This window comes from Hemitrygon akajei, chromosome 6 (genome assembly GCF_048418815.1).
Source record: "Hemitrygon akajei chromosome 6, sHemAka1.3, whole genome shotgun sequence".
NCBI classification, from domain to species: Eukaryota; Metazoa; Chordata; class Chondrichthyes; order Myliobatiformes; family Dasyatidae; genus Hemitrygon; species Hemitrygon akajei.
In genome coordinates, this window is record NC_133129.1 from 93,969,078 (window position 1) to 93,981,187 (window position 12,110).

The window sequence follows — 12,110 nt, forward strand, 5'->3', positions numbered from 1 at the left end:
GTGTAATGGGCAGTAAGGAGTAAGAGGATGTTGACGTCAGAACGTGGCAACACTTGTGGGCTGCCTCCAGCACATCCGTCGATGTGCTGGTTGTTAACGCAAACAACGCATTTCACTGTATGTTTTGATGTACATGTGATAAATTTGCCAAACACATTTCATTAAAATGAGAAGACACGATGGTTAAATAGGAATAAAAGCACTAATGCATGAGCTGTACCTGTTTAATGTTTAATAAATAAAACATCAAATTTCAGAGATATACTGTACATGAATATTTTCACTCCACAATAGTCCAAAAATAAACATTCAAAATTCCAAATAGAAGACAGGTGTGGATTGATTAATCTGAAATCCGACATCAATCTGAATGCAGTCAGTGGTAGTCAAGTGTGCCAAATGCAGGTGCCTGCACCGAACTCTCATTAAGTCCTCTCCAAGATCTGGCTACACTGGCTTCAGTGAAACTAACTGTCAGAAAGAGTGTACAAAATCATGACAGATTTCAAATCTGGTTACTCTCCTCTGCCTCAATTCCTTATTTAAGGCAGCCCACAGAACCTTTCCAGCACAGGAGGCATTCCTGGTAAGCTCTTCCCCCTCAGCATCCTCCCACCACCTCTGAAGTCTCATGATCCAGGGTAGCAAGTTCAAAGCCCACCATGGCATCTGGGTAACTTAAACTTAGTTAATTAAACTACCAATCATTAAAACCTACATGATTTACCAATGTTGCTTAGGGAACGGAATTTACTCCTCTTCCCCGATACAGGCTCTGAACCCACAGACGCATGGACACTGTTCCATCAGTCAATGAGATGATGGCTACTTTGACCTTTGCCCCAACTCCACTGTGCAGTTTGATCCTGACTAGCCCTGCAGCCCAAAAGTCCTTCTCTCCCTTGAATTTACCTGCTGCTGCTTGGGCTGAGAAAGACCACAGGCTTTACAGCCCCTTGGAGAAATTCCCCACCCATTTCAAATAGGCAACTCATCATCCTCAAATTACCTCCTCCCAACAGGAATCAATCCTTTGGGATTCGTCCTCCCATGCCTTTCATCCGTCTTAAAGTTCAATCACTGGGTTCTGCTAAGTAACGAACAAGCTCAGTTTTCTAGTTAATTTTGTCCAAAAGTCAGACTCTACACAAAAATCTCTCAACATGGTAACCGGAACTCCCTTGTACTGAACGGTACCAAAGCACACAAGACTGATAAGGAAGACCTAATAATGAAGAGAGGCAAGAAACTAATTCAGCCATTGGCCTTTTGAATTTAATATAATGGGAGTTCATTTAGATGTCCATATTCATAGCCTGAAGATGGCCTGTACCCGAGTTATTTCCTCCTCAGGCAATGCACCTGATTCTTAGATGTCCCTCAAACAGAGCAGTAAGCTCAGAAGTCCTATACCATTTAGGAAGGCACCCATCTCTCTCAAATGAATAAAAGAAGATGCCGTCATCAGAATGAGATACCAAGCCAGCATAAGGTGGTCAACACAAAGGGATTTAATCATATCCTGGACCAGAGGTTCCCAACCTTTTTTATGCCATGGACCCCTACTGTGAACCAAGGGGTCTGTGGACCCCAGGTTGGGGACCCTTGCCCTGGACCTCAGTGATGTGGGATTTCAGGTAAAACAAAAAAAAATGGAAGCTCTCTTCTTAAATGGATGCGGCATCAGGTTTAGCATTTTTACAAAAACGGGAAACATAGAAGTTGTATAAAATGTCAGTTTTCTTTAAAATGAAGGGACGTCTGATTTGAAAGGTCACATAGTGCTAGTCATGTGATTTCATAACTTCTTTTGCTGTTACTGTCAACTGGCTAATGTCAGGTTGGATGAGGAGAGGAGAGGACAACCTTGTGGCGCGGGAAAGAGCAATTCCTAAGTGTGTGGCTCTGGAGACATCCAAGAGGTCATGGAGGAAGGGGATTTTGCCTCTCTTGAATCCAAAGGGTGACTTGCAAAGTACGCATGGGAAGTTTGAAAGGCGTTTGAAATGATCTCTGATGGGTGGGCAGGACTTAGTCTTCTGATAGCTACACCCATGTGCTCTGTCCACTGACCTGTCTGTGGCTGAAGGTCAAAGGATGCGCTCTGTGGTGTAATTGCAGGGCATCCAGTGATATTGAGACATTGTAAAAATGCTGGTAGGCTGTGTAAGTGCACAGGTTGGAGAGCATACCTGCCGAGTTGGAGGCTTTTAGTGACGAGTGATCACAAGCAAAACAAACAGAAAGAAATGCACTCTCTCATCTTAAGTGGACATGCCACCTGAAGTGTAGAATTTTGACAAAAAAGGAACATTAAGTAATCTGGATAAAATTACTTTATAAGCTGAGCAGCCAAGATAGTCCCAGCAAAGGACAAGACATGGCTTCAATGGGTGGCAAATGCATGAATTTGCAACAGTGTAGGGGAGACCCTGACTCATGTTTAGACAAAAGATACAAAATGGAAGCAGAGACTTTGAAAGGGAACTCAATGGACACTGACTAATGTAGGGCTTCATTGAAAGAACTCAAGAGATTGCTCTACTATGGCCAGCAGGTATTCAATGGGCCAAGTGGTCTCTTCCTGTGTTTTTACCATTCTCAGACTTTCATTTCTATCCCTGCCAAATGTAGTGTTGTTGTTACCTACAAAACATGGTAGCCAGGTAGTGATGGAACAGACAAATGTAACAATGAATGAGCTAATGAGAATGGATCTAACAGCTCCGCCCACACAGTGGGAACAAAACCCCATCCAGCTCACTCAAAGTATTTAAGCAATCTTCAGATGGTGTGACACAGTAGTCCCTCTCGCCCTCTCATACACACAAAGACAGACACAGAGACACACAGGGAGAGGGAGAATGACACCCTCATCATTAAAAAGCAGCAAAACCAAATCCCACATAAGTCAACTGGAAGATCCCCAGTTGAGCATCTCACCAACTGCTCCAACTACAGTAATTATTTGATCCTCAATTTCCTGTCTCCGTGTGCTTAAGAGTAAATATTATGTCTCCCTTCCTCTTTCTGGTGATATAGATCCCAGCAAAAAGCTGTACCTATAGATTTGTCAAAAATATTCCGCATGGATGTACAGTCCTGATTGGCACAGTGTTTGGCCAGACTCTTGTGAATTATTTTGCCATTAACATGCTGGTGTAGTGGTCAGATCTGCTCAACAATAGGACTCCCTTCCCCATCCCATACAGCAACTCCATTATCTTACACTTTCACTTCACTTCACCCCACCCAGCCCGGATCGGTTCTCTCCCTTAATACTAGTCAGAGAAAAACACAGGAAATAGGTCCTTCAGCCCATCAAGTTTACACACTCAACCAATTAATTCTACATTAATTTCAATATTTATTCTTTCCACATTTCAATCAATGCACCCCTCAAACTCTACACCCCGTCTACACACTGTGGGAAATTTACCAAGGTGAATTAACCTATTGACCTGCACGTCTCTGCAATGGGGGAAGCCTACATACTCTTGGGGAGAACGTGCAAACTCCACATGGACAGCAACAGAGGTCAGGATTGAACCCAAGGTCTCTGGCGCTGTGAGACATCATTCTATCTGCCACTGTGGAATGTGGCAGGTGGTTCCTGTATTACTGACAGATGGAGAAAGGGAATGGGAATATCACTCCTCACACCTCCTATAGGATTCCCATGCCCACAGGCAAACACTTCAGGAACACTGTGAGGCTAGGCAGTGGAAGTGAAATCAAGGAAGTGTGGAAGTCCCTTCCATTGTTTTTTTTGTCACACTCTGGAAAATGTATACAAGAAAATAAATTGGATTTTGCATTAGCCTCTTCACTTATGGAGTACTTGAGCAAGGGTTAAAAATCCGGCGTACGGGTCTGTAATAAAATCTCCAGTCCTGGTTTTACATTCCCCAAATCATCTTTCCCACTGATCCAGTTCGGGATTTGCATCATTCCTCAATTAACTTCTCCTAGTGATCCATTTCTGGTTTTACATTATTCCCCAAATGACCTCTCCAACTGATCCAGTTCAGACTGTACATCATTCCCCAATAAACCTCTCCCACTGATCCAGTTCTGGTTTTGCATCATTCCCCAAATCACCTCTCCCACTAAGGATTTGGTTCTCCTTTTGTGTCAGACTCTAGACAGCTCGACCCACTAGAGAATCTAGCTAGGTTTCAACACCTTCCCATATGAAGGACCTCGACCTGAAACACTGATTGTCCATTTCTCCCCGTTGATGTTGCCTGACCTGCCGAGTTCCTCCAGCGTTTTATATTTTGCTCCCGATTTCAGCATCTGTAGTCTCTAGTAAATCCAACACCTTCCTCACCTTCTTAATCCCACTACAGATCTGATCCTGGTTATGTGGCATCCCCCAAATACACCCGCTCATTAACAGCACCAACACCTTCTCCAATGCTCTCTGATCAAGTCCTGGTTTTGTACTATCCCTTCCCACTAACGACAATAACCCCAGTTTGCCCCCACCCCAATCTTGGCTGCCCCATTTTCTCCAGCTGTGGGTGCAGAGCAGATCACTGGCTCCAGGTTCTCGCTATCCAGAGAGCTGGATGAAACCAGGGGTTGGGCGAGAGGGTATTTGGGGGTGCAGATTTCGATCATTTATTTCAGACAGACAGCGACGCCAGACAGTCCAGATTACGCAGTGTTTAGTGTTTTTTCCCCTTTGACTCCCCCCACCCTAACTGAGCAAGATGTCCCTTTTAAAGTCCGCGGTGAGCTAAGCCAAGCCCATCTCCTCCAGAACACTGCGAGGCGACTCATCGTCCTACAGACAAAAAGAGAGATCAGATTAAAATCCAATTTAACACAACTAGTAAAGTGCCATTTGCAATTCAGATTCATTTATATACTATATCATGTACGCAATGAAACATATAATGAAATGCATCATCTGTATAACAGCCAGCACAATGCAAGGATGTGCTGGCAGCAGCCCGCAAGTGTCACAACCAATATAGTAATTAGTATCAATATGTGACGTACTGTATGACGAGGGTGATCATGGCCTAATGACCATGATTGCTCTTGACAAAATTTGCTACAGGAGTGGTTTGCCTTCTTTCAAGAAGGCCTTTGCCTTCTTCTGGTCTGTGTCTTTAAAAGCCAGGTGATCACAGCCATTATTAAAATCAGAACCAGAATCAGATTTAATATCACCGGCACATGTCGAGAAATTTATTAATTTTACAGCAGCAGTACAATGAAATACTCTATATAGTAAAATACTGGAGGAACATTTTGGGCTGATATTATATCAGCTGATGAGCTGAGGGCGTGGATTGACACGTGGAATTATGACATTGTAGCCATTAGTGAAACTTGGCTACAGGAGGGGCAGGACTGGCAGCTTAATGTTCCAGGGTTCAGACGTTTCAGACATGATAGAGGCAGAGGAATGAAGGGTGGGGTGTGGTGGCATTGCTAGTCATGGAAAATGTTACAGCAGTGCTCAGGCAGGACAGATTAGAGGGCTTGTCTACTGAGGCCATATGGGTGGAGCTGAGAAACAGGAAAGGCATGACCACATTAATGGGGTTGTATTATAGACCAACCAATAGTCAGCAAGAATTGGACGAGCAAATCTGCAGAGAGATAGCAGACAAATGCAGGAAACATAAAGTTGTGATAGTAGGGGATTTTAATTTTCCACATATTGATTGGGACTCCTATACTGTTAAAGTTCTAGATGGGTTAGAGTTTGTAAACTGTGTTCAGGAAAGTTTACTAAATCAATACTAGAGAGGATGCAATATTAGATCTTCTATTAGGAAACGAGTTAGGACAGGTGACGGAAGTGTGTGTCGGGGAACACTTTGGTTCCAGTGATCATAACACCATTAGTTTCAACTTGATCATGGATAAAGATAGATCTGGTCCTTGGGTTGAGGTTCTAAACTGGAAAAAGGCCAAATATGAAGAAATGAGAAAGTATCTAAAAAGCGTGGATTGGGACAGGTTGTTCTCTGGCAAGGAAGTTGTTGTTAAGTGGGAGGCCTTCAAAGGAGACATTTTGAGAATGCAGAGTTTGTATGTTCCTGTCAGGATTAAAGGCAAAGTGAATAAGAATAAGGAACCTAGGTTCTGTAGGAATATTGGAACTCTGATAAAGAAGAGGAGAGAGATGTATGACATGTATAGGAAACAGAGAGCAAATAAGGTACTTGAGGAGTATAAAAAGTGCAAAAAATACTTAAGAAAGAAATCAGGACGGCTAAAAGAAGACATGAGGTTGCTTTGGCAGTCAAGGTGAAGGATAATCCAAAGAGCTTCTACTGGTATATTAAGAGCAAAAGGATAGTAAGGGATAAAATTGGTCCTCTTGAAGATCAGAGTGGTCGGCTATGTATGGAACCAAAAGAAATGGGGGAGATTTTAAAAGGGTTTTTTGCATCTGTATTTACTAAGGATCTGGCATGGAGTCAATGAAAATGAGGCAAACAAGTAGTGAGGACATGGAACCTATACAGATTAAAGAGGAGGAGGTGCTTGCTGTCTTGAGGCAAATCAGATTAGATAAATCCCCAGGACCTGACAGGGTATTCCCTCGGACCTTGAAGGAGACTAGTGTTGAAATTGCAGGGGCCCTGGCAGATATATTTAAAATGTCGGTATCTATGGGTGAGGTGCCGGAGGATTGGAGGAAAGCTCATGTTGTTCTGTTTTTTAAAAAAATGCTCAAAAAGTAATCCAGGAAATTATAGGCTGGTAAGTTTGATGTCTGTAGTAGGTAAATTATTGGAAGGAGTACTAAGAGATAGGATCTACAAGAATTTGGATGGATGGGGACTTACTAGGGAGAGTCAACATGGCTTTGTGCGTGGTAGGTCATGTTTAACCAATCTATCAGAGTTTTTTAAGGAAGTTACCAGGAAAGTGGATGAAGGAAAGGCAGTGGATGTTGTCTACATGGACTTCAGTAAGGCCTTTGACAAGGTCCCGCATGAGAGGTTAGTTAGGAAAATTCAGTTGCTAGGTACACATGGTGAGGTAGTAAATTGGATTAGACATTGGCTCAATGGGAGAAGTCAGAGAGTGGTAGTGGAGGATTGTTTCTCTGAGTGGAGGACTGTGACTAGTGGTGCGCCACAGGGATCAGTGCTGGTTGCATTGTTATTTGTCATCTATGTTAATGATCTGGATGATAATGTGGTAAATTGGATCATTAAATTTGCTGATGATACAAAGATTGGAGGTGCAGTGGATAGTGAGGAAGGTTTTCAAAGCTTACAGAGGGATCTGGACCAGCTGGAAAAATGGGCTGAAAAATGGCAGATGGAGTTTACGGTAATACAGACAAGTGTGAGGTATTGCACTTTGGAAGGACAAACCAAGGTAGAACATACAAGGTAAATGGTAGGACACTGAAGAGTGCACTATCTAGGAATACAGATACAAAATTCCCTAAAAGTGGCATCACAGGTAGATAGCGTAGAGGTTGTATAAGGCATTGGTGAGGCCGAATTTGGAGTATTGTATTGTGTACAGTTTTGGTCACTGAATTACCGGAAGGATAAGGTTGAAAGAGTGCAGAGAAGGTTTACAAGGATGTTGCTGAGACTTGAGAAACTGAGTTACAGAGAAAGGTTGAATAGGTTAGGACTTTATTCCCTGGAGCGTAGAAGAATGAGGGGAGACTTGATAGAGGTATATAAAGTTATGATGGGTATAGATAGAGTGAGTGCAAGCAGGCTTTTTCCACTGAGGCTAGGGGAGAAAAAAAAAACAGAGGACATGGGTTAAGGGTGAAGGGGGAAAAGTTTAAAGGGAACATGGGGGGGCTTCTTCACACAGAGAGTGGTGGGAGTGTGGAATGAGTTGTCAGATGAAGTTGTAAATGTGGGCTCATTTTTAACATTTAAGAAAAATTTGGACAGGTATATGGATGAGAGGTGCATGGAGGGATATGGGCCAGGAGCAGGTCAGTGGGACTAGGCAGAAAAATGGTTCGGCAAAGCCAAGAAGGGCCAAAAGGCTTGTTTCTGTGCTGTAATGTTCAATGGTTCTATATTTTTTATATATATATATACACACACAATAACTGACTTATGGTCTCACTTTCCAGAACTCTACAACACACAAAATGCTGGAGGAACTCAGCAGGTCAGGCAGCGTCTATGAGGAGGAATAACGAGTTGATGTCTCATGTTGAACTGTTGACTCTTTATTCTCTGGATCTCTAGCACCTGCAGAATCCCTTTTTTTTTAATCTCTTCAACTCATGTTCTCAGTATTTTTTTTGCACAGTTTGTCAACTTTTGCATATTGATTGTCTTCATTTATGTATAGGTTTTCATAAATTCTATTGCATTTTTAAATTTCCCTTTAAATGCCTGCAAGAAAATTAATCTCAGGCTAGTATATGGTGACATACATGTACTTTGGTAATAAATTTACCTTTGACTTTTGAAAACTTGTTTAATACTGAAACTATCTTGTTTTGATCTTGCACTTTATTGATTACCTGCACTGCACTTTCTGTAGCTGTTACACTTTATTCTGCAATTGTTTCACCTTGTTCTACCTCAATGCACTGTCTATGAAGGCAAATGCAATGTTAGCATTCATTTCAAGAGAACTAGAATATAAAAGCAAGGATGTAACACTGAGACTTTATGAGACACTGGTGGGCCTCACACTGTATATTGTGAGTTCCTTATCTAAGAAAGGATGTGCTGTCATTGGAGAGGGTTCAAAGGAAGCTCATGAAAATGATTCCAGGATTAAAAGGCTGATTATATGAGGAACATTTAATGGCTCTAGGTCTGTACTCATTGGAGTTCAGAAGAACGATGGGTGATCTCATTGAAACCTTTTGAACGTTGAGGTTATCATTCATTTCGATATAGTGGATGTAGAAATGATGTTTCCTGAGGTGGGAGAGTCTAAGGCTAGAGGATACAGCCTCAGAATAGAAAGGCGTCCTTTTAGAATGGAGATGAGGAGGAATTTGATTATCCAGAGAGTGGTGAATCTGTAGAAATTGTTGCAACAGGCAGCTGTAGAGGCCAAGTCACTGGGTAAATTTAAGGCAGAGGTTGATTGATTCTTGATTAGTCAGGGCATGAAGAGATATAGGGAGAAGGCAGGAAATTGGGGTTGAGAGGGCAAATGGATCAGCCATGAAGAATATGGCAGAGTAAACTCAATGGGCCTAATGGCCTAATTCTGCTCCTAATGTACATCTTATGGTCTTGTAGTGTAATGATCTGTATGAACAGTATGCAAGACAATCTTTTTACTGTATTTCAGTACCTGTGACAATTGTATAGGAAAATAAGCTATTTGTGATTTATATCGGTGTTCTGGATGAGAAGGCATTGTTAGCAAGTTTGCAGATAACACTAATTTAAGTGGTGTCATTGACAGTGAAGTTGGTTATCAGGATTCATAGAGGGATCTTGATCTGCTGGTTAAGTGGGCCAAGAAATGACAAAAGGAGTTTAATTCGACCAATGTGAGGTGTTGCATTTTGCCAAAGACAAATGAGTGTACAGCATTCACAGTGGGGTTCTAGGATCTGTTTCTACAACAGAGGAACCTAGGACTACAGGTATATGGTTCCCTGAAAGCTGCATCACAGGTGGACAGGACGGTGAAGAAGGCCGCTGGCATGCTGGTCTTCAACACTGACTATAAAAGTTGGGAGGTTATAATGAAGCAAGATGCTGGCGGAATACACCAGGTTAGGCAGCATCTATAGAAATGAACGTTTCAGGCCAAGACCCTTCTTCAGGACTAAGCAGGATGGGAGAGGATACCAGAGTAAAAAGGTGGGGGGAAGGGAAGGAGGATAGCTAGAAGGTGATAGGTCAGGTGGGTGGGGAAGGTCAATGGCTGGAGAAGAAATCTGATAGGACAGGAGAGTAGAGGGAAGGAGGAGGGGACTCAGGGAAAAGTAATAGGTAGGAGAGAAGAAGTAGGTCAGAGTGGGGAATAGAAGAAGAGATGGCGGGGGGGCAAAGAAGTGATGTTTTTTTTTTAACCAGAAGGAGAAATCAACATTCATGCCATCAGGTTGGAGGCTCCCCAGACAGAATATAAGGAGTTGCACCTTTACCCTGAGGGTGGCCTCATCTTGGCACAAGAGGAGGCCATAGACCAACATGTCAGAACGGGAATAGGAATTTAAATGTTTGGCCACAGGGAGACTCCACTTGTGATGGATGGAATGGAGGTGCTCGATGAAGCAGTCCCCCAACTTACGACAGGTCTCACCAATGTAGAAGAATCTGCATCAGGAGCACCAGGCACAATAGATGACCCCAGCAGATTTGCAGGTGAAGTGTTGAATGGAAGTTGTAGAAGATGGTAGTGAGGCCATATTTAAAATGCTTGCATTCAGTTTTAATCACCCTGCTGTTGGAAAGGTGCTATTAAACTGGAAAGAGTTCAGAGAACATTTACAAGGATGTTGCTGGACTCAATGCAGAGAGGTTAAGCGTCAGTAAACTTAGTTGGTAATTTAGTCAAAGAGCTCCTATATAGATCTAAAAGCCATACAAGACAGTGAGTGATCCTTCATTAAAAACTCCAGGCAGGTATCTTCTCTACAGTGTTAGCACACTGCTACATATCCCCACTGTTCGTCACAATTATGATTAAGGTAAATGAACCATGAAAGAGCTGATTTTGTAGAAAGGCATCACCCACATTCTCATTAAGATGAAGACTGTGTAGGCACTACAATTTAATTGGTGGTGGTTGAATGTCTTGGACCCAATTTGTACTGTAATTCTATTGTAATAATATTTGACTTTCAACTGCCTGCTTGCCTTTAAAGAAAAAAGAAAAGTAGTTTTTGTGTGTGAGGGAGAGAGAATAAGGGAGAGTGTGAGGATGAGAGTGTGGAAGGGGGGTGGGGGTAAAGGGGGGTAGAGGGGTGGCACAGGACTTGTTTTTTTTTCCAGTTGTTGCCGCTAGTTGCTCTGCTCAGAATTGTGGGGAGTTGACACTTACAGGCTGCCTCAGCACATCCTTGGGCCTGTTGATTACAACATAGAACAGCATAGCATAGTATAGGTCCTTTGGTCCACGATGTTATGCTGACCTTTTAACCTGCTCTAAGATCAACCTAAACCTTTTCTCCCACTCATCCTTCCATTTTTCTTTCATCCATGTGCCTACCTAAGAGTTTCTTAAATGTTGCCAATCTATTTGCCTCTGCCAATAGCCCTGGCAGAGCTGGTGGTGGTAGCCCTGTTTGTTAAAGCAAACGAAGCAATTTACTATATGTTTCAATGTACGTGTACTAAATAAATCTGAACCTGAATCTGCTCTGAGGTTGACCACATGGCCAGAAGCAATGCCTCAGCAGTGCAAGATGGACTTCACATCATTCTGACAGTCTCCGACCTTTGGCAGTAGCCGGACTTGACCAGCATTTCCAGTATCCCTGTTCCTTCACCTCCCACTGGCTGCCATGATCACACTTACCTCCTGCATGAGATCAGCCTGCTCGATGGCCTTCAAGACATTCTTTTTCGAAGTATCCTGGATCTCTCCACCCATGATAAATTCATCCAGAATGAAGTAGGCCTTCTCAAAGTTGAAGATTATATCCAGTTCACACACCTGGAAAGTGACAAGTGTATGGCAGCAAGGTGAGACTAGTAATCCAGCTGAGGGGCATTACCCGTGGTGTCAGGAGTTCAAATCCTACCACGATATCTAGGGCAACCGAGTAATTAAAAAAAAGCTTTATTTGTTCAATGGTTCATGGGTTCAATTCTTCAATTTATTATCAAAGTATGTCTGCAGAATACAACTCTGAGATTTCTCTTCTCCAGGTAGCCATAAAATATAGAAAATCACAGAAGAAGTTGAAAGAAAGACATCAATCCCCCCTGCATGAAAAGAAAAAGAAACAAAAACTTGCAAACTCCAACCCCCCCCCCCAACACTTACCTCGCACAAAAACTAACAGATCACCCACATGGAGAAACGAGATCAAACCCCTAACCCCCCCAGCCCACTAATTGGCAGCACAAAAAAAAGCATTGAACTGAAAGAGGTCAATATGAACTACAGTCCAATCTACAAATCTCAGAATTTTAATAACATCTCCGAGAGCATCATGACCCAGC

At 42.6% G+C, this 12,110-nt stretch overlaps 1 protein-coding gene across 1 annotated transcript in view; it reads right to left on the reverse strand.

Moving 5' to 3' along the window:
• Positions 1-210: 210 nt before the first annotated feature.
• LOC140729292 (AP-1 complex subunit sigma-1A) overlaps positions 211-12,110 on the reverse strand; it is a 105,204-nt gene continuing 93,304 nt past the window's right edge. Inside the window, exons 4-5 of the mRNA XM_073048897.1 lie at positions 11,461-11,598; positions 211-4,792 (exon numbers count right to left, since the gene is read on the reverse strand). Coding sequence (XP_072904998.1) covers positions 4,745-4,792; positions 11,461-11,598 — 186 coding nt within the window. The 3' untranslated portion in view covers positions 211-4,744. The remainder of the gene's footprint in view (positions 4,793-11,460; positions 11,599-12,110) is intronic.